This window comes from Chironomus tepperi, unplaced genomic scaffold, assembly GCF_022539635.2.
Source record: "Chironomus tepperi strain 1889 unplaced genomic scaffold, CSIRO-AGI_Ctep_v1 contig_364, whole genome shotgun sequence".
NCBI classification, from domain to species: domain Eukaryota; kingdom Metazoa; phylum Arthropoda; class Insecta; order Diptera; family Chironomidae; genus Chironomus; species Chironomus tepperi.
In genome coordinates, this window is record NW_027226486.1 from 185,147 (window position 1) to 207,174 (window position 22,028).

The 22,028-nt window shown below is 32.0% G+C and overlaps 2 protein-coding genes across 13 annotated transcripts in view; one reads left to right on the top strand and one right to left on the bottom strand.

Annotated features, from left to right (window-relative positions):
• Positions 1-22,028, bottom strand: part of cv-c (crossveinless c) — a 135,883-nt gene that overhangs the window by 71,757 nt on the left and 42,098 nt on the right. For 11 of the 12 annotated variants that reach the window (XM_070646604.1, XM_070646611.1, XM_070646609.1 and 8 more), the window contains one exon: positions 5,184-5,537. In XM_070646604.1, coding sequence (XP_070502705.1) covers positions 5,184-5,537 — 354 coding nt within the window. Of the gene's footprint in view, positions 1-5,183; positions 5,538-8,207; positions 8,570-22,028 lie in introns of those variants that run through there. The other variant, XM_070646612.1, reaches the window with a different exon arrangement.
• On the top strand, positions 9,547-16,524 carry natalisin. Its single transcript, XM_070646645.1, has 4 exons — positions 9,547-9,698; positions 10,958-11,251; positions 11,653-12,307; positions 15,737-16,524. The coding sequence occupies exons 2-4, from the start codon at positions 10,968-10,970 to the stop codon at positions 16,013-16,015; spliced, it is 1,218 nt and encodes a 405-aa protein (XP_070502746.1). The 5' UTR covers positions 9,547-9,698; positions 10,958-10,967; the 3' UTR covers positions 16,016-16,524.

Here is a 22,028-nt window from a genome sequence, read left to right on the forward strand (position 1 = left end):
TCCACAATTCTTTTTTTTTTTTTTGTTGTTGACGCTAAAAATGGCAATTAAGGAGCATTGTTAATATTTTTTATGGGTCTTTAAATGTATTCATTAAGTTTTAGTAGAGAAAATTGTCGATAACAAGTGTAGTTTGAGCATAAGGAAGTAGTTAGTGATGAAGGTTGTAAATAACTATGTATAAATTTAAATATTAAGTGTAAACATTAAATTTTCAACTAAAATCTAGTACAAATTACTCAAAATCTAGTCAACAAAGATCAGATTCACCAAAATCTAGCCCACAAAGTTCAAATTTACCATAATCTAGTCCTTAAAGTTTAAAATTTAGTCCATAAAGCTCATATTTACAATAATCTAATACACAAAGTTTAAAATCTGGTCGATAAAGTTCAAGATCATCAAAATCTAGTCCAAAAATTACAAATTCACAAAAATCTAGTCCAAAAAGTTCAAATTCACCTAAATCTAGTCCAAAACGTTCAAACTAACCTAACCATTCCTAGTTTCAATATCAAATGTCATTTAAAAAACCACAAAAAACAATTAATTTTATTTCCGAAAAATTAAGCCTCTCATTCTGTCGTTCACTTCGCTTCTGATTGATTATAAATGCCGCAATCGATAAGTAAATTTTAAATAGCGGTAGAATGCATAATGAATGAATTCAATCAAAATGAAAATGAATTTTTTTTGACTCGTTTTTAAATAAATAAAATAAATAAATGTAGAGGCATTTTTAAAAGCGAGTTGAGTTAGTTCAATCGAGCGGTCAATTTAATTCGTTTTTTTTTTTCTCTTCATTTCTTATAAATAAATAATGAAATTTAAACTCCGGCAGCATAAATTAAATTTTCGTGTATCATGCTAACAGACACGATCAGTTAGGTTCTTTAGTGGATTTTTATGTAGCTGTAGCTGAGCGACGTAATGCACTTTGGCTAATAGCTTTTATGCATGGAGAATTAATTAATTTTGATATTTTATTGTGTGAAGGTTTGGATAGCAACTTGTAGTAGATTTGAGGAATTATGGTTGAGATTTGGACTAGATTTAATCAAAGATCTCATTTTGTCCTAGATTTTTGAGAAATTTGTACTAGATTGATGGGAAATTGCATCTTTTGGGCTAATTTACTAGATTGACACTTCATTGTACTAGATTAATGCTTTCAATGTACTAGATTAGCACTTTATTGGACTATATTAGCACTTCATTGTACTAGATTAGTACTTCATTGTACTAAATTAGTACTTCATTGTATTAGATCGTCTCTTCATTGTAATAGATTCTTACTTTGGACTAGATTATTTGTATTCAAAGGGATAATTGTACTAGATTTCTCAAATCTTCATCAAAATCAACTGCGCCCTAACCATTTTCACCTAAATCCATTAACCAACTTCCAAAATTTCAAATCCATTTCTTTCAACATAATCAAAATTAATATAATTTTTTAATGAATCACAATCTATGCTCGTGTGATTATTTTGATTTCAATAGATGAAATTCGTCTGAATATTTCAATTCTACCGGTTGAGTACTTCCCGTGAAAATAACAGGAATCGACAAAATTAGTGAGAAATGAAAATAAAGCATTTTTTGATGATAAAAATCTGGATTTTTTACTATTTATTTTTGTAGATTTCTTTGAATCATGCGATGAAGATTTTGAAGAGAATTTTTGGATTTTCTTAGAATTTTGAGGATTAATTTTCAAAATTTAGTGAAATTTTGACCATCCAGCCTCTCAAAACTCCATTGAACAGCCAATAAATTAACAAAATTGTCACGTTTCATTGATAAATGATTCCCAATTTCACAACAATCGTATTCCATTAATTAACGAAAAAATAACAGCACAAAAGACCTAAAATAAAATTTATTTACGTACGAAGCACACATGACACTTGTAATGTCAATAAAATGAGAAATCATAATTTATACACGATATAAACGCACGATAACGAAACAAATGAGAAAAAGATAAAAAAATATTAATTCAAGAATGTGCGTATGCAAAAGGAAAGGAAGGCAATGAAGAGGAAAAGAATATCGAAAATATTGAAAAAGATGAAAAAGTACGGAAAGGAGAAATTAACGAGGAATACGGCTCGATCAAGAGTATTATTTTTGAAATATTCAATATGTTCGTGTTGTTGTCGTCGATTTATTGTCAAAATTGCATGTTCAATGCGAATTGTGAAGATTTAAAATTTACGAAACCGTTAAAATTTTTGAATTTTACAGAATCTTTAAATATTTCGAATTTTTTAAAAATTTTGAATTTTACAAAACCGTTAAAATTTTGAATTCTACAATAACGTTAAATTTTAAATTAATATATAAAACGTTATTAAATTTACAAAAATTTGAATTTTACAAAATCGTTGAAAACTCTGAATTTTACAAAAACCGTTAAATAATTTGAATTTTACAAAACCGTTCAAAACCATTCAAATGAATTCTCATCCAAATGCAAATCTTCTTCCATTTCTCTCACTTACTTTATTCAATAAATAAATAATATTTATCGAATCTCTCATGATATTAAGAGTAGAATGATGATGACGATCATATAAATGAATTATTATTGTAATGTTAAAGCCATTAATTTTAATAATTTAAATAAATTGGATTGGAAATTTTTGTTAACAAAACGGACACGTTGAAATTGAATATTTCAAAATTGATTATTTATGGTTCCAATTATCGATTTTGTTGTTGTTGTTGAGGAAATTGATAGCCGTGCATAAATTGATAATTAATTAGTGATAAGAAAATTGAATGCAAAATCTAACCTCAAAATTATGGTAATTTTAAGTGAAATTCTAGCTTGACTTGATTCCATTTTTAGTCATGGCTTATTTAGCTGCGGTATTTTGATTTTTATCACAACATCGCTAATCAGCTTTGTTCAATTTGCATTGCGATACATCCTGTCACTATTTGACCATCAAATCGACAAATCTGCTCATGTGATGCATTTATTTGATTTTCAAGTGTCTAATTGGCATTGTTGAGTCTTTTTGGCACTTTAATTTTTGAGGAGAATTTGCGAATTCTCACATCATCTTGCAAAAATATAATTAATGAGGTTTGCTAATGAAAATTTGCAAATTATTGAAGATTGCATTGACTTTACTGATTAAGGCGTGGATGGGAAGAGAAGATTAATCACGATTTTGTATTTTTGGTTGCAGATGGAAGAGACAAAGGAATGTCAAGTGAATATTTTGAAGAAGAATTGAACATTTACTCAAATTCCACAAAACTGTTAAAAATTTTAAATTTTACAAAACCGTTAAAAATTCAAATTTTACAAAACCGTTAAAACTTCAAATTCTACACCGTTAAAAATTTCAAAACTTGTAAAGCTTCAAATTCTAAAACGTTAAATAATTGAATTTACAAAAAAAAATTTGAATTCTACAAAAAAAGTTAAAAATTCAAATTTTACAGAACCGTTAAAAATTCAAATATTTCAATTTAGTCAGCAATTTATTAACACTAAGTTTAGAAATTGTCTCTTTAATCAACCCAAAAACCTTTAGTTTCCCAACAAAACAAAAATCAGTGCCACATGATCAAGAACAATCCATAATTGGCATATTTGTTTACCAAAATAATATTTTCTGGCCCATATAATCAATCGATCATCTTAAATTTTTTTACCTAATTCCAACAGATTTTCAACAGTCCATAACGGCATCATTCTAATAATTTTCGATCGTAAATTTCCTATATTACCTTATAGAATTATACATTTTTGGACAATACGAAGATTCCAATTTAGATATATGAAAAATATTAATCAAGATTTGGAATTCCACGCAATTCTCATGATTCATGAAGATATTTTTCCCATATTTGCTCAATTTTTAGAAACTTCATTCCACTTAACAAAGTTCTCAAATATCCAACAAGCCAGAAGTAATCTCATAATTTGCGTATTGTCTTAATGACTTCAAAATAACATCAACATTTTTGGAGATATTTAAATGCATTTTTATTGCCTGTGCAAGAATCTTCATTCAAGATCCGGGCACAAAAGTCGACAAAAATAACAAAATCATTATTGACTTCTTTGCTGCCGCTTATTTATATCGTTAATGATATTGACGAAAAAAAAAGTGTTTAACATTTTTTTTTATATTTTTGCTCATATCAGCAAGGCCGCAAAAATATAAAATTTAATGGGAATGCGTGATATTTTTCCATTTTAAAAATAATTCCCAATCAGCATATCAAAATTGACGTCAAAAATGAGCAAGTTAGAGAGGCTTATGAAGGTGATTTTAAGTTGGAATTTACGGCGTATAATTATAATCAAGTATACTCAATCTAGTATGCTCAAGTATACTCCAGACTGTGGAAATCTGAGTGTCGAAATCCTTCGACACTGAATCGAAGGATTCAAAAGCGTCGAAATTTTGAATTTATTTTGACCGTTATAAAAATCGATGTAAAAATCAGTAAATTTACTTAAATTTCACATGAAGCTGGATTTGTAGTTACACAACCTAAATATGATCCAAAGTTTAAGAACTAAAAATTTCGTAATAATTTTTGGTTTTCTTAATAGTAAAAATTTTGGAAGTTTTATAACGGTCTTCCTAAATTCAAAAATAACTCATTTATTCTGAAAATGAAAATAACGGACAATCGACATTTCCACAGTCTGGTATACTCAATCTAGTATACTCAGGTATATTCAATTTAGGATACCCAAGCATACTCAATATAGTATACTCAAGCATACTTAATCTAGTAAACTCAAGTATACTCATGTGTACTCAATCTAGTATACTCAGGTATACTCAATCTAGTATACTCAGGTATACTCAATATAGTATACTCAAGTATACGCAATCTAGTATGCTCAAGTAAACTCAATCTAGTATGCTCAAGTATACTCAGGTATACTCAATCTAGTATACCATACGTATAGAACCATGCCCACACTCAATTCCCTCCCAAACTGACCCAATACCACTCAGTACCCAAAAAATCACTGCTTTATAAAATTCCACACAAAAAGGAAACATAAAAAATTAAACAGAAAAGAACATTCAGCAAGAAATTTCAAACTTAATTGAATAAAAAAGGTAAAATAAGTAAATAAATAAATAATAAGTAATAAAATAAGCAATAATGTAACAAGAAACCCAATTGTCACTTACATGTTTTTCCGGTTTTAAAATGTTGTTCTTGACGGCTGTCGTTGACACTGTTGTCGTTGTATTATTTATTTTCTCTTGATTACATTTGGCAGCTGTCTCCAAATTTTCCATTTCCAATTTGATGAAATTCTCAAATTGGGCCAATGAATTCCAATCATCGACATCATGTTTGCCATTATTATGATTTGTGTCACGAAGGCTTGGCCGTTCCGCTTTTATAGATATTATCGATTGTAGCTGTTGCGGTGAGTCATTGCCGCTGTTACTGCTGCTGCTGTCAATCGTATCAGTTACTTCTATCGCACTATCACTTTCATTTACTTGAAGTTTATCAAACACCTCAGATATTTCAGTCTGTAATTAGAGATAATATAATGGAATTAGAATATTTTTGCTAGAATTTTTATGGTTTTAGGTTACAAAAAAATGTTGTTAGTTTGCAATACAATAAGGTTATAGTATTTATTGTGTCTGAGCAGAGTTGAATCTGGAGTACTGAGGCATATATAGGCAAATGTGCCAGTTCAAGAGTAAGGCATCTCTGGTCGAATTGTTAAGCAACTGATCGGGTATCTGAATCGCTCTCTTATGAGTATGTGGGTTCGATTCCCATCAGAGACCAATCTCTGAATCCATTCATCACCCTCGTGAACATGAGTTCGATTCCTATCAGACAAGAATCTCTGAATCATTTAATAGAGCACTTGTCGATATGTCATTTGCACAATTGTCTCTATTTTACAGCAGTCAATTGAGATTGTTCTGTTGTTTATATGAAGCAACGAGGTGATATAGAGTCAAAACTAATAATTAAGGAGGAAATTTAGCTGCCAATAAACAGCATTTGCATCAAAGCCTTTGAATATAAAATTCTTTTAGTAAATTGAGCCTTGATTCATAATTAAAATCAGTTCCAATATTCACCCCTATTAGCAAGTGCAATTAATCCCACAATATCAATCCCCACTAATTTGAATCCAGTTTAATACAGGAATTCATTCAGTCCTAAACAGTAAAACACACCAGAAGTCGTAATGTCTAAAGTTGAGGACGTGATAAGACACTATAGAGGAATCTTTCATATCTTAGGGATATGGCCGATCGGTCCACTTTCAAAGTGCCATCGCCGATGTGCCATTGCTGTATTTATCATATCAATGATTTTTCCACTTATCATGTGCAGTTTGTCGTTGCTGCAAGTGAATAATGCTGATGATTTTGCTCGGATAATAATGCACGTTTGTGGTATTTGCTGGATTGTAGTTTCAGTGGTATTATTTTATAAAAAATTACCGACTGTTAAAAGGTTCTTGAGTGACTTGTGTGAAATAGTCTACGAAAGTGACGATACTCAATCATTTGTCAATGAAGCATGCACAAAAGCATTAAAAATATCGAAATTCGGAATTTTTTGTGTGGCGTTGTCTTGTAGTTTCCCATCCTGTGTGATTCCTTTAGTTTTCGGGATGTTACCATTTCCAATGTGGACACCTGACTGGGCCAACTCGACTGTTGTCTTTTCCAGTTACTGCATTATCGAATTACTTTGTTATAGTTACATCTGCTTTGCTTCAAATATTTTCATCTTCAGCTTTGCAATTGTGGTCGTTATTAATGGATATGGAGAGTTCCTGAATGTTCAATTAAGTATGCTTGTGTCAACAGAAGATCATGATGGATATCAGGACTTGGTTAAGTGTATTCTGGCTCATCAGAAGTTCAAACAGTAAGTTACAACTTTTGTATTTTCAATTTTAATAATCCATATATTACTCAGGATGATCACCGACTTCAGGTCAATCTGGGGTGCAACCATTGGAATTTTCTACAAGGTCGTAGTCATCGTTATTGGCGCCTGCATTTTTGTCATCACAAAAGGTGAGGATCAGCTTACATTTCGAGAAAGCTTAATGTTCTACATCTATATGGCTGTTTTGCTCATTTATATCTTCACCTTTGCATACTTTGGGGACATGATCTACTCAACATCATCACAATTCTTATACGATCTATTCTCGAGTGACTGGGTTGATGCTGACATGAAGTACAAGAAAGCATTGATAATTGTCATGGAAAATATGAAGCAACCGGTCAGGTTGAGTGTTTTGTTCTATGACTCGATCAACTTGCAGTTGTTTCAGAATGTAAGGGATTGAGGTTATGGTTTAGTGATGTTTTTAATGATTTTGGATATTCACAGACTGTCAATGAGGGGTACTCGATGTATTCAGTGTTTCAGAACTTCAAAAAGAAGATCAACTATTAAATAAATATTGTGGACATGTTTAGATGTGATGTAACTTGTTATTGACGTGAAATCGATGTAGAAAATGTTGAAAATTGATGTAATTTTGAGTATAAATGCAGAATATATCAAATTAGGAATACAATTTCAATTCTACAACAAATCAGCAGATTGCAATTCCTGTTTGCTTAACAAGAACCTTCTTATATTCTATTTCAGGTTAATGTTCCAGAATCAGCACATAATAGAATCATTGAACTATAACACAATGTCCTAGAATGATCTCATTCCATACCCTACTTCCAACTCATTAACAAATTCCAATCCAACCTCCCAGTTGCTCATCTATCCACAACAAGAGCTGAACTAAGTTAAAAATACCAATTCTGAACTCAACGATAAAGCTACAATGCAATGATTCTGTTCACCATCACTTAAGTAGAAAAAAAAGAAATGAGACAAGACTAAAAAGATATAAATAAAGTAAAGTCGAGAAGTGCACAACAATATCTTTTATTTTATACTTCTTCTCATGGCAAAAGGCAATGGGATGTAAAAGAATATAAAAGAGAAGAAATTACATTGTTTGATGTCAGAAATCATTTGGATGAAAATATTTTAATATAAAGTTATATGTAATCAGGAATGAATGGAAAGATGGAAAGGAAGAGAGAGAATTGTGAAGATTGTGTGGGCTTTTAAATCTAATGGGATTATGTGTGTGCATATAAGTCAACTAGGAATGGGAACTGTTGGTATTAGATTGGGCTATAATTTACCTTTATGAATGGATGGAAATGCTGTTTGGCTACAGAAGGATTTTAACAAGTTTTTGAGATATTCAAAGACTGGATAAATGTCAACTGGTAGCTTGAGGACATAAAATTTAGTAACATAATTAACACCTGTTGTGTGGTTGCTTGATTAAAGCTTATAGATTAACATTTGAAGCTTTACTTTTGGTCTTCAATCCTTGTTCTGCTAACTTCATGTTACTTTACTTCTTTGATGCTATTTTCTGATTTGTGGTTTTGCTGGATTGGATATATTTAGCAAGGTATGTTGAAAAGTTATTCAGGAAGTTGAGGGATAAGGCGCATTTGAACTTGCTGAATAGATTTTTGAACTTGCTGAATACATTTTGAACAGGAAATTGAGGGATAAAGGCTTGCTGAATTGAATTTGAACTTGCTTGGTAGATTTTGAACTTGTTGGATGGATTTTGAACTTGCTGAATAGATTTTGAACTTGATGAATAGATTTTTGAACTTGCTGAATTGATTTTGAACTTGCTGAATTGATTTTGAACTTGCTGAATAGATTTTGAACTTGCTGAATAAATTTTGAACTTGCTGAATAAATTTTGAACTTTATTGCGTTGAAATTCAATCAAAACCATTAAAATCCACCTCAAAAATGTCTACATTTCAATTTCCTACCAGTCAACATACACAACAGCACCAACTGCATCAACAGATTGGCTGATTTCATCAAAAATAATGCTCCAAATATGTACATACAACATTTTATATATTTTTTTTTATCTTGCACTACACAACATAATACATAATAATAAAAATATTAAGCTAAACTAAGGCAGCCGTGGAGCTGACAAGAATTTCCAAGACGGATAAAAATAAATCAGATTTGTGTGATGGTTGAACATGATAAACATGGTATGTAATTCCACATATATTTATTTGTAACATATCATGTTGTGATAATGGACTTTCACTTATTTGCCACATACGTAAGCGTTAAAGTAAATGTTCGGAGGGAAGCAAAGACATTACAAGAGGGATGGCATCAAATAAGAAAAAAAAATCTCATTTTAGCTTCCTAGAAGACATGACAAAGTCAATTTCAATGAACAGACAATCCATCTCGACATCAACACATATACAAATGTGAGAAAAAAAAGAGGATTTCTATATGTGGGCAAGACGAGCATCAAAGAACACAAGCCATTTGATGCCATTTACCGTGCACATACATTTTTAATCATAATGTAACGAGATTCCATTTCCAATATGCATCATATGCCAAATTCAACCAGGCCAGAAATGTGTATTTAAAGGACGACAATGACACATCACAAGTTCAGTTAGAAATATCAAATTGTGTTGTGAAGTTCCACTTTTATTTTACGTGATATGGGAGTCGCTTGAGTTGTGATTCTGTTTTAATTTTGTGTGAAAAAAAAATTGAAAAAAAAAATTCATTTTTCATTTAAAAAATAAGAAAAAAAAATATATAAAACTCATAATTAGGTATTTATATACGAGAAAATAGACTTTCCAAATCATATGTGACTTTTTTATGTAAACTATTTATTATAAGAGCATTAACATGACCGAAAATACATGGCTTATGAGTGACTTTTTTTTATTGTTTTGTAAAGACTCTTTTTCCAATTCATTTGAAATGTAAATAAGTAGAGTATAACAGCAAATGAAATAAAAACTCAGCATATATGCGATGTTTAACGATTATGTTGATGAGTTATGAAATATTGACAAAGATTTTATGTTTAAATAAATTTTTGATGGACCCAAAAATTGTTATGATCTATGAAGAAATCATTAAAATGTCGTGGAATCTTAGGGAATTTTCATAAACTGTTAAATGCTGACTATAAAATTTTAATTCAACTACTTTTTAACGATTATGGTGATTTTTATGGAAAGATTATTAAAATTTCATAAAGAGAATTTGTTATAAATGAAAGTTTTCCAGGTTTATGGCTGGAAAATAGTGTAAATTAGGTGATAGTGAGAGATATTTGATATTTTGAGGAGCTTTATCGTGATAATTTTGCACAAAATTATAATTTACCTTGAAAATTTTGGAATTTAGATGAAAATTTTGCTTATTTTGATAAGTTTTGCTATAAACTTGCGTTATTTTATTGCATTAATGGTAAATCTATCAGATTAAGCACTAAGATGTCACTAATATTGCTTGTATTCAGTTTAATTTACAAAAATTGATAAATTTTAAAGCAATTTTGCTAATTTTGATGAAAAACGTGCTTATTTTAATAAATTTCACTCCAAATCCAATTTCCTCTATTAATTTGATGATCAAACTAACAGTTTTATACTTAAATTGTCATTGAAACTGCTTATTTCCACTTAAAACACGAAAAATTATTAATTTGTGTCAAAAATTTAATGAAAACTCACAAACAAAAGTTTGCTTCAATTGATGCAAAAAATTTAAATCTCAAATTTCCGTTAAACTGATGATTCACAAATTCAATACTAATATTCAATTTTCTCTGCTCAAACCTTCATAAAATTCATTCTTAATATCATGTAATCAAAATTATAATCTTGATAGACCTCAAAAAACTCAAAAGCAACAGCCAAAAAAGGACATAAAAAAACTCCAACATTACCTTAAAAAGTCACATCTATTATCATTAAGAAATTTACTCTTTCTACAAATTTATCGCAATTAACATCTCAATTAATTAACTCCGGTTAATTTTTTATCTCCTTCAACTTTCTCATTCTTTCATCCTCAGCCAGGCAATCATGAAATCCATATTATTATTAACACTATTAATTTTGGCGACACTACATGTACAAATTAGCACAACCTTTGGTAAGACTATACCAAAGAGTTCATCTACACAAAATGAGTCAGAGAGTTCAAGCACAACAAAAATACGTGAGGATAAGACAAAACAAAGCGAGACGAGAGTTCGACGAAATTTAAACAGCAATGATGATTACGAAGATATCTTAATTAACCAGCTGTCACGCGAGAATGATATAATGACCTCAAATTTTTTAGACACAGCAGTGACATGTAACAAGTAAATTACAGTCCTCTCTCATTATGAAGTTCAAGAGCCGAACATTAATGTGCATTTTTTTGAGGAAATGTGTGGATTTTGGACTCATTTCGGAGTATTTGCTGGTCAAATGTGTTTTGATCATAGCTTGCCACTTTTTTCTTGAAGATTTGAAAGTTTTAAGGATGTTAAATGATGTAGTTTTAGCAAAAATTGAGAAATATTTTTCGAAGTGAGGAATTCAAAAAATTTGAATTTGAAAAATCCGTTAAAAATTTTATATTTCACATTCACAAAAATGCGCATTAATCCCAATATCAATCAAAATGACTAACTTTAACAATTTTTTTTCCATTTCCATTTCTTTGTTAAATAATAAATGCTGCATCATCATCAACATCACACATTCATTACACGTCTAGTTTGAATGATTTGGAAAGTGATACAGTAATAGAAGAAAGCTTAAGAAGTCTCATTGATCCGCTATGTACGCAACTTTGTCAACTCGAGATTTTGGATAGAATGTGGAATACTGTCAAATGTCACCAACGAATGATAAATCGCAAAAATAATGATATTTTGGAACGCGATCGTCGTGGTAAGATTGACAATCTCTTACGAGATGAATTATTTGTACCCGTACGAGGTAGACGTACATTGGAATTGGATCAATCGTCACCACAAAATACACCCGAAAAGAAGGCAAAACTTGATGTTTTAATAAACGATCTATTCGTGCCACATCGTGGCAAACGACATTTGGTACGAAAGCATTTTTTGCTGTTTGATCCATATCCAATATCAAAGAAACGCAACATTGAGTTGGATATGAAAGATTATTTCGTACCAAATCGTGGCAAACGACGTCCCACAAATAAAATTGATGAACTTTTGTCGGATAATTTCTTTCCACAACGCGGTAAAAAGTCATCTGTACCCGTTCTGCCAACAATTATCCCAAAATCACATCATGCTATAGTCGAATATGCAACAATGGAACCATGGCTATTTCAAAATATTAACACAAATGACAGGCGCATGATTGATCGTCTACATGATTTAAATCTTGGAAGTGAGGTAAGACAATCATTGCAGCTTGATGTTTGCTATGAAATTCTGCTATATATTAATTGTGAATGAGGGAATATGATGGGGAAAAAATAAGATAAATTGAGATGGAAATGAAGAAATTGTAAAAGAGAAAATGACATGAAACAAATGCAGAAGTAGAAACGGCAGCAGCCGCAATATATGAATGCAAAAAATACATTTTAAAAAAGTGCATAAATGGATAAATACTTTGTGATGGAAAAAGAAGAGGAAAATTGCTGTTGAGCGCGATTTTCTGAGGTTGACAATTTTTTAAGGTTAGATTCGATTATCCGGCTATATTTTGATCGATAATCCGTTTAATTTTGATCAGTTTTAACTGAGTAGTTTAAGAATTTTTAGCAATTTTGAGACAACTTAGTATCATTGACTAGAGTTTGATTCGATTATCCGACTAAGGTTCAATTCAATTATCCGATTAAGGTCTGATTCGATAAGGTTCTACAGTTTTGTTGACAATTTTTTACAATTTTTAGGCAACTTAGTAACTTTGACTAGAGTTTGTTTCGATTGACCGACTTAGGTTCAATTCGATTATCCGTCTTAAACTTCATTAGGTTATCCGACCTAGAATTATTCCGCCTAGATCTTTCAATTATTAACATCAACCGCTAAATCCGCACTACTCACAACCCAAAACAAAATCATTACATCCATATCTCGCTTGTTGATCTTAAGTGAATTCTTATGCATAAGTCAATTCCCATGAGGAATTTGAAAATGAAATAAAAAGTCCCTCTCGATTTTGTTATTGCGTCTTTCATCCGCACAGTCGTTGACGCTTTGGAATTCAAGATGAAGATGTCAATTTAGTAACAAAAATTGTTATTTTTTTGCATTTTCGTCCAACAAAGCAGGCAACAAGGCATCAAAAATTAATAGTGATCTCCTTTGTTTTGAAGTTGCTGCACGCGCGGATGATTTGGAAAATGAATTCATCAAGTTAGATTCGAATGGTCATTTTTCGGAATTGATAAAATTCTTTAAAATGCCAACAACTGACTTGATGTTGCAGAAAAATTTGAATATTTGATAATTAAGAACAAGCATTTCTGGTTCTGAAGGTAAATGGACATGAAAGTCCAGACGAAGAAAAAAAGAATTAAAATTGTGAAGTCCGAATGAGCTCCGATCATATCTTTCGGGTATAAAACAGACATTACAAATTTTTAACATGATTTCAAACCTTTCAACCCTTCACTAATTCAATATTGATGAAGGTTATGTAGATGAAGATTAAAAATACATTTTTAAAATAAAAAACCTGATAAAATGAACATTTATTTTAAATTAATTGAATTAGAATCTACACGACTCACGAGGTATGAACACAACTAGGAATGTGTATAGATAAATAGCTGTGTTGAAAATAACATGGGGTATTATAGGTGATTTTTTCCTTTGATATTGTGGATTTATACTCGACAAATAGGCTTTTGAGAATTGAAATTGTTGAAATTGTGATATGTATGGACATTCACTGAGGCTTAGTATTGAAACAAATAGAATTGCTGATATAACACTCGAATGGCTCATCAGTTCAATGGCGGAGTCTTTTGGGAACCATATGATATGTGACCTGTCATGGCAGTTGATCGTCTGTCATATGTCATGACGTCTTGTCCCGTCTCCCGTCCATGACACATGAGTCAAACAGCTGAATATCGGAATCCGAGTAGGATTCGAACTTACGTCCTAGGATTTTTGATCGCATACTCCTACTACTGAGCTACCAGGGGATATTCAATCATAGACTCTTCCAGAGCATCAGCCCGTTTCTGCCATCGTCCCTGCTGCAATTCCAATGATTTCCCATTAGTCATTTAAAGAATCCCATTCCAACATTTTGTTCAAACTTCAGTTTTCATCAATTAGTGCTACAATAAGATTCGAACTTGTGATTGTCGACAGCCAGTTTATATTCTGAGAATCATGTAATCAATTATAGATCAGATTCTTGATAGAGCTCTTAATTGAACTTGGAAGCATTGATCAGCGTTGTCAAAACCTTTTTGTGCCACGATAAATCTTGGTGGTGCACTACGACTAAAACCGCACATGTAGTTCATCACACACCAATGTGTCGCGGAACACGGTTTAGAAAACACTAACATAGATCAATGATAGAAACTAGTGTGATCAATCTATTGAGACCATTTGTTGTTAGTTTCTCATTCCTAATATGCTTTCAACATCAATTTCCCCAAAAAATGCTTCAAATTCAGTCTATAAATGACACTTCACTCATCTAGAACATTCTAGACATCAAAACCTCATAAAACATCATAAAACTTCATTAATGCATCATCTGTAGTCCCTCATAAATGATGATCTAGCAAATTCCGTCTCCCTTATCACAAACAATCATCACTAAGTAATTACCCAAAATTTCATTCATTGTTGAAATTCTCTAAAAACTTAAATAAACATTCCTAAAATGTTTGACTTGTCAAAAAAAGAAGAGAATAAGACGAAACTAGAATGTGAATGAAAAGAAGAAGAAGACAATAACAGACGTCAAATGGATGCACACATATAGAGATAAGATAGAGACACATAGTACGATTGTGCACAGTAAAGAAATATAAAAAAAATTATTATAAATTAGCCTACACACGTCTCACGGACTCTTGAGTATCAGTCAGGTAGTTAAATAGAAAATTTCATAAAAAAAATAAACAGAGACATTTCTAGTAATAAATGAAGTTGGAATCTGACCATATTCGATCATATGCTAGTGATAAAAAATTCTTTTTAATTAATTATATTTGCTAAGCGTTACAATTTTTATATTTATTATTTTTTGCTTTCCATCTCAACAAATTTCTTGAGTATTATTTTTCATTTTATGAGCTAGATTTGGTACGAGATTGGATATTTGAGTTTTTGGGGACAGTTTGGGAGCTGTAAGGTGTGTTTTCATGAGATTATGCGATTTAATCTATAATCCTCAACAATTTAGATCTGATATTCATAGTTTAGCTCCCCTTCCTCCCTGAATACGCTCCTCCTGTTCAGGATGGTTCCTCTTCCCTTGAAAAAAGAGCACACTCTGACATGGTACCGGATTCAAAACAAACACTCAACAAATCAGAGTCATTTCAATTAATGGTCGGATTATCGTTCGAATAACCGATCATCCGAACGTGTGGATTATCAGAATATCCAAAATGCAGCTAATATTCTATCAACTTAAAAAAAATTCCAATGGTCGGATTGTTGGCCGGTTAACCAATTATCCGAATGTCCGGATTATCCAAATCTTACTATTTTTCCATCAACTTATAAAAAGCGCCTTAAAATGCATTACATCTTACTTCTAACAGTCATTTACCACTCAAATTTATTCTGTCTTTTAATTTAATATTTTATAAATTTTCTTTACAATTGCTTCAGGCTAATAAAGATATCAGAATAGCAGGAGCAACAGCAGCAGCAAGCGCAATACAAGGAGAGAAATTTCTTCCACAAATGTACATTAACAATAATAACTATGACGGCAATGACGATGAAAAAATGTTGCTTGATATAACGCCAAAGAAGATCCTTAACATAAATCCATTGAATGAACGTCAACGTGGTTATAGTGACGAGTCTAACTTAATTTTAACCAATACGCCCCTTAATACACAAGAACATGCTGTGGATGATGAATTTACCTCAACATTTGTTTAAAAAAAATTATGCAGCATTTGATGATAAAAAATGCATTAAAATTGACCCAACCCATTGAACACTAACTGCTCATCATTTTTTATGTATTTTCTACTTTATTTGAAGCCATATGCATAATTATACAAAGAAAAAAGGCCATGAAGCTTATCAAGATGGAATCTTCAATTTTGTTCAGCACATTTTCAAGTGTAAATTTTGTGATTGAGACGCTCATAATTGTCAGATTACTCGTTCCAGACTTAGTCTATTTTGATTCATAGAGATGCATTCAAGAGATTCATCTCTTGGCTGTATGAATGCATCTTTATGTATGTAATTTACTGCATTTGCCTCGACATCATCTGATGAGTAATTCACGATTTTGAAGCTACGAGATCTCATTTGAGTCTCTGGTTTTGATTAAAAACTAACAAAAAATGATGTTTATAGACTAAAAAAATATATGAAATTAAAAAAGAGAGAAAATTATGCAAAAAATAAAATGAAAAAATGGAAATTGAACAAAAGAAGTGAGGAGATCATGATGATCTTTGTTTGACTTTGTGCTATGCTTTGCAGATGTGATCTTTTTGGAATGGAGTGAGATTTTGAGGCAGTTTGTCTTTTGATTTTGGAGTTTTTAGTAGTTTGCTCTCAATTTTCTCAAATTTTCTCTCAATTCTCTCGAATTTGCTCTCAATTCTCTCGAATTTGCTGTCAATTCTCTTGAATTTGCTGTCAATTCTCTTGAATTTGCTGTCAATTCTCTCGAATTTGCTCTCAATTCTCTTGAATTTTCTCCCTTAATTCTCTTGAATTTGCTCCCAATTCTCTTGAATTTGCTCCCAATTCTCTTGAATTTGCTGTCAATTCTCTTGAATTTGCTCTCAATTCTCTCGAATTTGCTGTCAATTCTCTTGAATTTGCTGACATTTCTCTTGCATTTGCACTCAATTCTCTAAAATTTGCTCTCAATTCTCTCGAATTTACTCTCAATTCTCTTGAACTTGCTGTCAATTCTCTTGAATTTGCTCTCAATTCTCTTGAATTTGCTCTCAATTCTCTCGAATTTGCTGTCAATTCTCTTGAATTTGCTCTCAATTCTCTTGAATTTGTTGTCAATTCTCTTGAATTTGCTCGCATTTCTCTCAAATTTGCTCTCAATTCTCATGAATTTGCTGTCAATTCTTTTTAATTTGCTGTCAATTCTCTCAAATTTGCTACCTAAAAATGCGCCTATCTTCCCCAAACCAAATTCTAAACTCATTTCATCATATATCATCTTACAAACTAAACCTTGACTCGCTCTAAAGCTCACTGGAACTACGGCTAATTTAATTTTCTAATTTTCTCTCTCATCCACTCCATTCATGAAGCCCCATCCATTTGAATCTTATATCAAGAATTGGTTACAATGTAATTGTAATGTTTAATATAAATGTAATGAATGTAGTGATACATATCATCATCACGATAAATAGACTCTTGAACCGTCATCTCAGCCTATATACTTGAAGAGATGCATTAATGGAATGGAAATGAGTCAGAAGTTATGAAATTCTCAATTCTAGTTATTATTTTATGAATGATTGAAAGTAAAAGTTTTTATTAATAGAAAAAATGTATGAAACATTTCTCAAGATGTGAAATTTATTGCAGATTCTTTACATTTTTCAGTATTTCCAATGAATTTTTATTGTTGTTTTGCGAGACGATTCATCTTACTCATAAATTGCTTAACATTTATTGAGAACATTCATCTTGTGAAGACTGACACTTGCATGAGTTTATTGAAATGTCAAAAATAAGATGATCGAAATGATTCTGAGATGAATAATGAGTTGAGATGGGCTTTGGTGGAGCATTTTAAATTGGACGAACTAAAAGGTTTGGGACTTTTAAGTAGGGTTAGCTCAAAAATGCATGTCTTTAGAATTGGACGAACTAAAATGTACAGTCAAAAGCTGCTCATCTAAAACGCAATAAAATCAGGTCTAGAACTTGTAAAAATACCCTTACACATGAAGCAGGCTATTGTATTGATGCAATGTACTCATAATCAATCTTATTTTGGTGACTATGATCCAGTTATGTAGCAATGCAGTGAGAAAGCAGCAGTGTCGTAATGATTAGGATAGTGGTGAGCAACTTGTAAGCTGCGGCACATTAGTATGCATTCTCAATTTTTGGAATATTCATGAATTACCACCTAGGAGTGGCACATAATATAAAATGTTGTCCACTATTGGGTTAGAGTGTTATTGCCAATATTGCCCTGATGAAGCTGAGATGACTGATATTTACCCAAGAATTGTGCTGATTTGGGTCATTGTCTGTTAAATTCATGGAATATTCTAGAATTGAACCTTATTCAAACGGTATATGACAGAGATCCAGTTTAGTACCAATAACTCCAAATAGCACAAATTGGTTAATCAATCCAATATTCGGCACAAGGTCGGCTTGACTCTGACATAATGAGGGATTTTATTATTCATTACAGCATTGAAATTGCACTATGTGAATTTTTCATTACAAAGAGGCATCAAAATTCAGCAATCCTACTTGTCACTCAAAATTCAAACTATTGACAATTGTACTTATGTCCACAATGTCATGCCTTATTAGCAAGTGCAATTAATCCCACAATATTATATGTAATAACAAATACAAATTTGAATGCAGAAATACATTCAATCCTGGATTTGCAGTTGTAATATTCACCAGAAATCACAGAGAATCCTTTCATTATAAGTCACGATGTCTAGAGTTGAGGACGTAATAAGATTCTACAAAGGATTAGGTCATATCTTAGGAGTATGGCCGATCCATCCAGTTTCAAAGTGGTATCGTCGTTGTGCCTTTGCCGCATTCCTCTTATTCTTGATTTTTCCGTTCATAATGTGCATTTGCTCCTTGTGGCAGATAGTTAGGGTTGAGGATTTGGCTCGAGCAACATTACACATTATCGGTTTTGCATGGGATATATTTCTAGCAGTTAATTTTTACAAGAAACAGCCGAGAGTTGAGAAGTTCTTGACTGATTTGTGTGAAATGGTCTACGAAGATGTTGATGCTCATCCTTTTATTGATAAAGCCAGCGCTAAGGCATTGAAAATGTCAAAAAATGCTACATTGATATTGGTTTTTACTGGAAATTTTGCAACTGCTATAATCTTTTTTGTTTTTGATGGCTTACCATTTCCGATGTGGACACCTGACTGGGCTAACTCGAAAATTATCTTTAGAATTTACTGGATTTATGAATTGCTGACTTTCAACTATTGTGCACAAGTTCTGAATATTTTCTTCTTAAGTTTTTCTATCTTAATTATCATTTCTGGATATGGAAAGTTCTTGAATGTCAGGTTGAGCATGCTTGTGTCCACAAGAGAACATGATGGATATCAGGACTTGGTCAAGTGCATTCTGGCTCATCAGAAGTTCAAGCAGTAAGTATTAATCTCCGTATTTACTAATTTCTTTAAATCAAACCCTTAACAGAATGGTTGATGACCTCAAGTACATTTGGGGTCCAACAATGGGATTATTCTACAAGATCGTGGTCATCGTTATTGGCGCCTGTATCTTTGTCATCACAAAAGGTGAGGATCAACTTACATTTCGTGAAAATATGATATTCTACGTCTACATTAATGTATCGGTCATTTATAACTTCATCCTGTCATACTTTGGGGACATGGTCTACTCAACATCATCACAATTCTTGTACGATCTGTTCTCGAGTGACTGGGTTGATGCTGACATGAAGTACAAGAAGGCATTGATAATTGTCATGGAAAATATGAAGCAGCCGGTCAAGTTGAGTGTCCTGTTTTATGATTCGATCAACTTGCAGTTGTTTCAGGATGTAAGGGAAATTTAGGGATATTTGGGGATATTTTTAATAATTTTGGATATTCACAGACTGTCAATGAGGGATATTCGATGTACTCAGTGTTTCAGAACATCAAGACAAAAGTCAACTATTAAATGGCTACATGCATGGATATTATGAATATTATATGTAGAATTGATGTGAAATAAATGTTATGTGTAAAACTTAGTTTCCCATCCTTATTATAGACCAAAATTTCAGATCCCCAACTGTAGATTTGCCTACTCTGCCGTAATTAATAGCAATTAGCTTGCTCCAAAAATTACAATCATCTTCAAATTAACCGTAGAATTCAAAACACCAAAATAACTGTCCATAGCTGTAACAGCCATCTAATTCACATTAAATAGTCAATAGACTCAAAATATCTTCGCAAAAAACATGTGAATCAGCAACAACAAGTCTAATATTTTTAAAAAATGATGCTCATTTGCTTAGCCACAATAATAAAATATAATTATAGCATTAAAATAATCGCGCAATGTGAATCAATGTGAGAATTCAAGTTAATTACAGTAGATACTTAACGGATAAATAGACATTGAAAAATCGTAGCATGTGAATTTCGACATTCAACAACATTATTTTTGCATTATGGAATTCCCACAATTTAAATTGAATATTTTTCAGAGTTTATTTAAATGTTTAGTGAAATTTTTTGAATATTAATGTAAATATTGAAGCTGGTGAGTAGAGCTTGTGGTAGAGACTCTGAGTGGCAAATCTCATTTTTCATCATCAAAATGAGACAAAACCAGCTGTAACTGTGTAATCAGGGACAAACTCAATCCATTTTGTTTGGTTACGCTCCAAGTTCTTGGCTACGCTCCTAATTCTTGGTTACGCTCCTAATCCTAAGCTAATAATAATCCTCCTAATTCCTGACTACGCTCATAATCCCTAGATATGCTCCTAATTCTTGGCTACGCTCATAATTCTTGGCTTCGCTTCTAATCCTTGGCTACGCTCTTAATCCTTAGCTACGCTCCTAATTCTTGACTACGCTCCTAATCCTAAGCTACGCCCCTAATTCCTAAGCTACGCTCATAATCCCTAGCTACGCTCCTAATTCATGGCTACGCTCCTAATTCTTGGCTTCGCTCCTAATCCTTGGCTACGCTCCTAATCCTAAGCTACGCTCCTAATCCTAAGCTACGCTCCTAATCCTTAGCTACCCTCTTAATTTCTGTCTACGCTCCTAATCCCTGACTACGCTCCTAATTCCTAGCTACGCTCCTAATCACTAGCTTCGCTCCTAATCCCTGGCTACGCTCCTAATCCATGAATACGCTTCAAATTCCTGGTTACGCTCTTAATCCCAGGCTACGCTCTTAATCCCTGGTTACACTCATAATCCCTAGCTTCGCTCCCAACCCTTGACTACGCTCTTAATCCCTGGTTACACTTCTCATTACAATTTAACAATAAATTATTCAAAAATAACAAAAAAAAATACCCAAACTCTCCAAAATATAGGCAAAATACAAACACTAAACGCACAAATAGTCAACAATACAATTGGAATTTATGGCGATAAACTTATCTCGATGCCTATATCAACAATTGACGTATAAAATATTCAACTCAAATATTATTTGTTATGTGCCTCATTCATTACAATCGCTCAAATTGGCATTTCTGCATATATAAATAAATCTTTTTCGCACACAACGTCGACATTAAGTGCTGTTTCACATTCAGCAAGTGCCAAAAATAGTGATTTTCCAACAACTTTTTCTCTCTATTATTGACACATAATGAAACAAAAAAAATAATTACACAATGGTAGACAGATATCGTGTCAAATCATTTACAGGCCATATGGAGATGAATGGAGCTGTATGCTGGATATTTTTTGCAGATCTGATTAGGAAAAATATGTAAAATTTTGAGTCAATCAAGTAGGTGAAATTGAGGTTTATGGGGGGATATGTTGGAAGTTAGTTGATTGGATCGAGGGTACGCGGAGTTCCAATAACTTCAAATTAAAAATTCCTTTGATGCAAACAGCTTTGATGAATATTTAAATATTAGTGACAATATTCAGTTCCATCTCAATATTCACCCCAATCAGCAAGTGCCATGAATCCCACATTGTAGCACGACATACCCAATGCTCAATCCGAACTCATCCAT

Excerpts from the sequence above, each read along its gene's own strand:
- natalisin (XM_070646645.1), top strand. The coding sequence starts at position 10,968 with ATGAAATCCATATTATTATTAACACTATTAATTTTGGCGACACTACAT. Across the intron at positions 11,252-11,652 it reads ACAGCAGTGACATGTAACAA|TTTGAATGATTTGGAAAGTG; the intron begins GTAAATTACAGT and ends TTACACGTCTAG. Across the intron at positions 12,308-15,736 it reads ATTTAAATCTTGGAAGTGAG|GCTAATAAAGATATCAGAAT; the intron begins GTAAGACAATCA and ends CAATTGCTTCAG.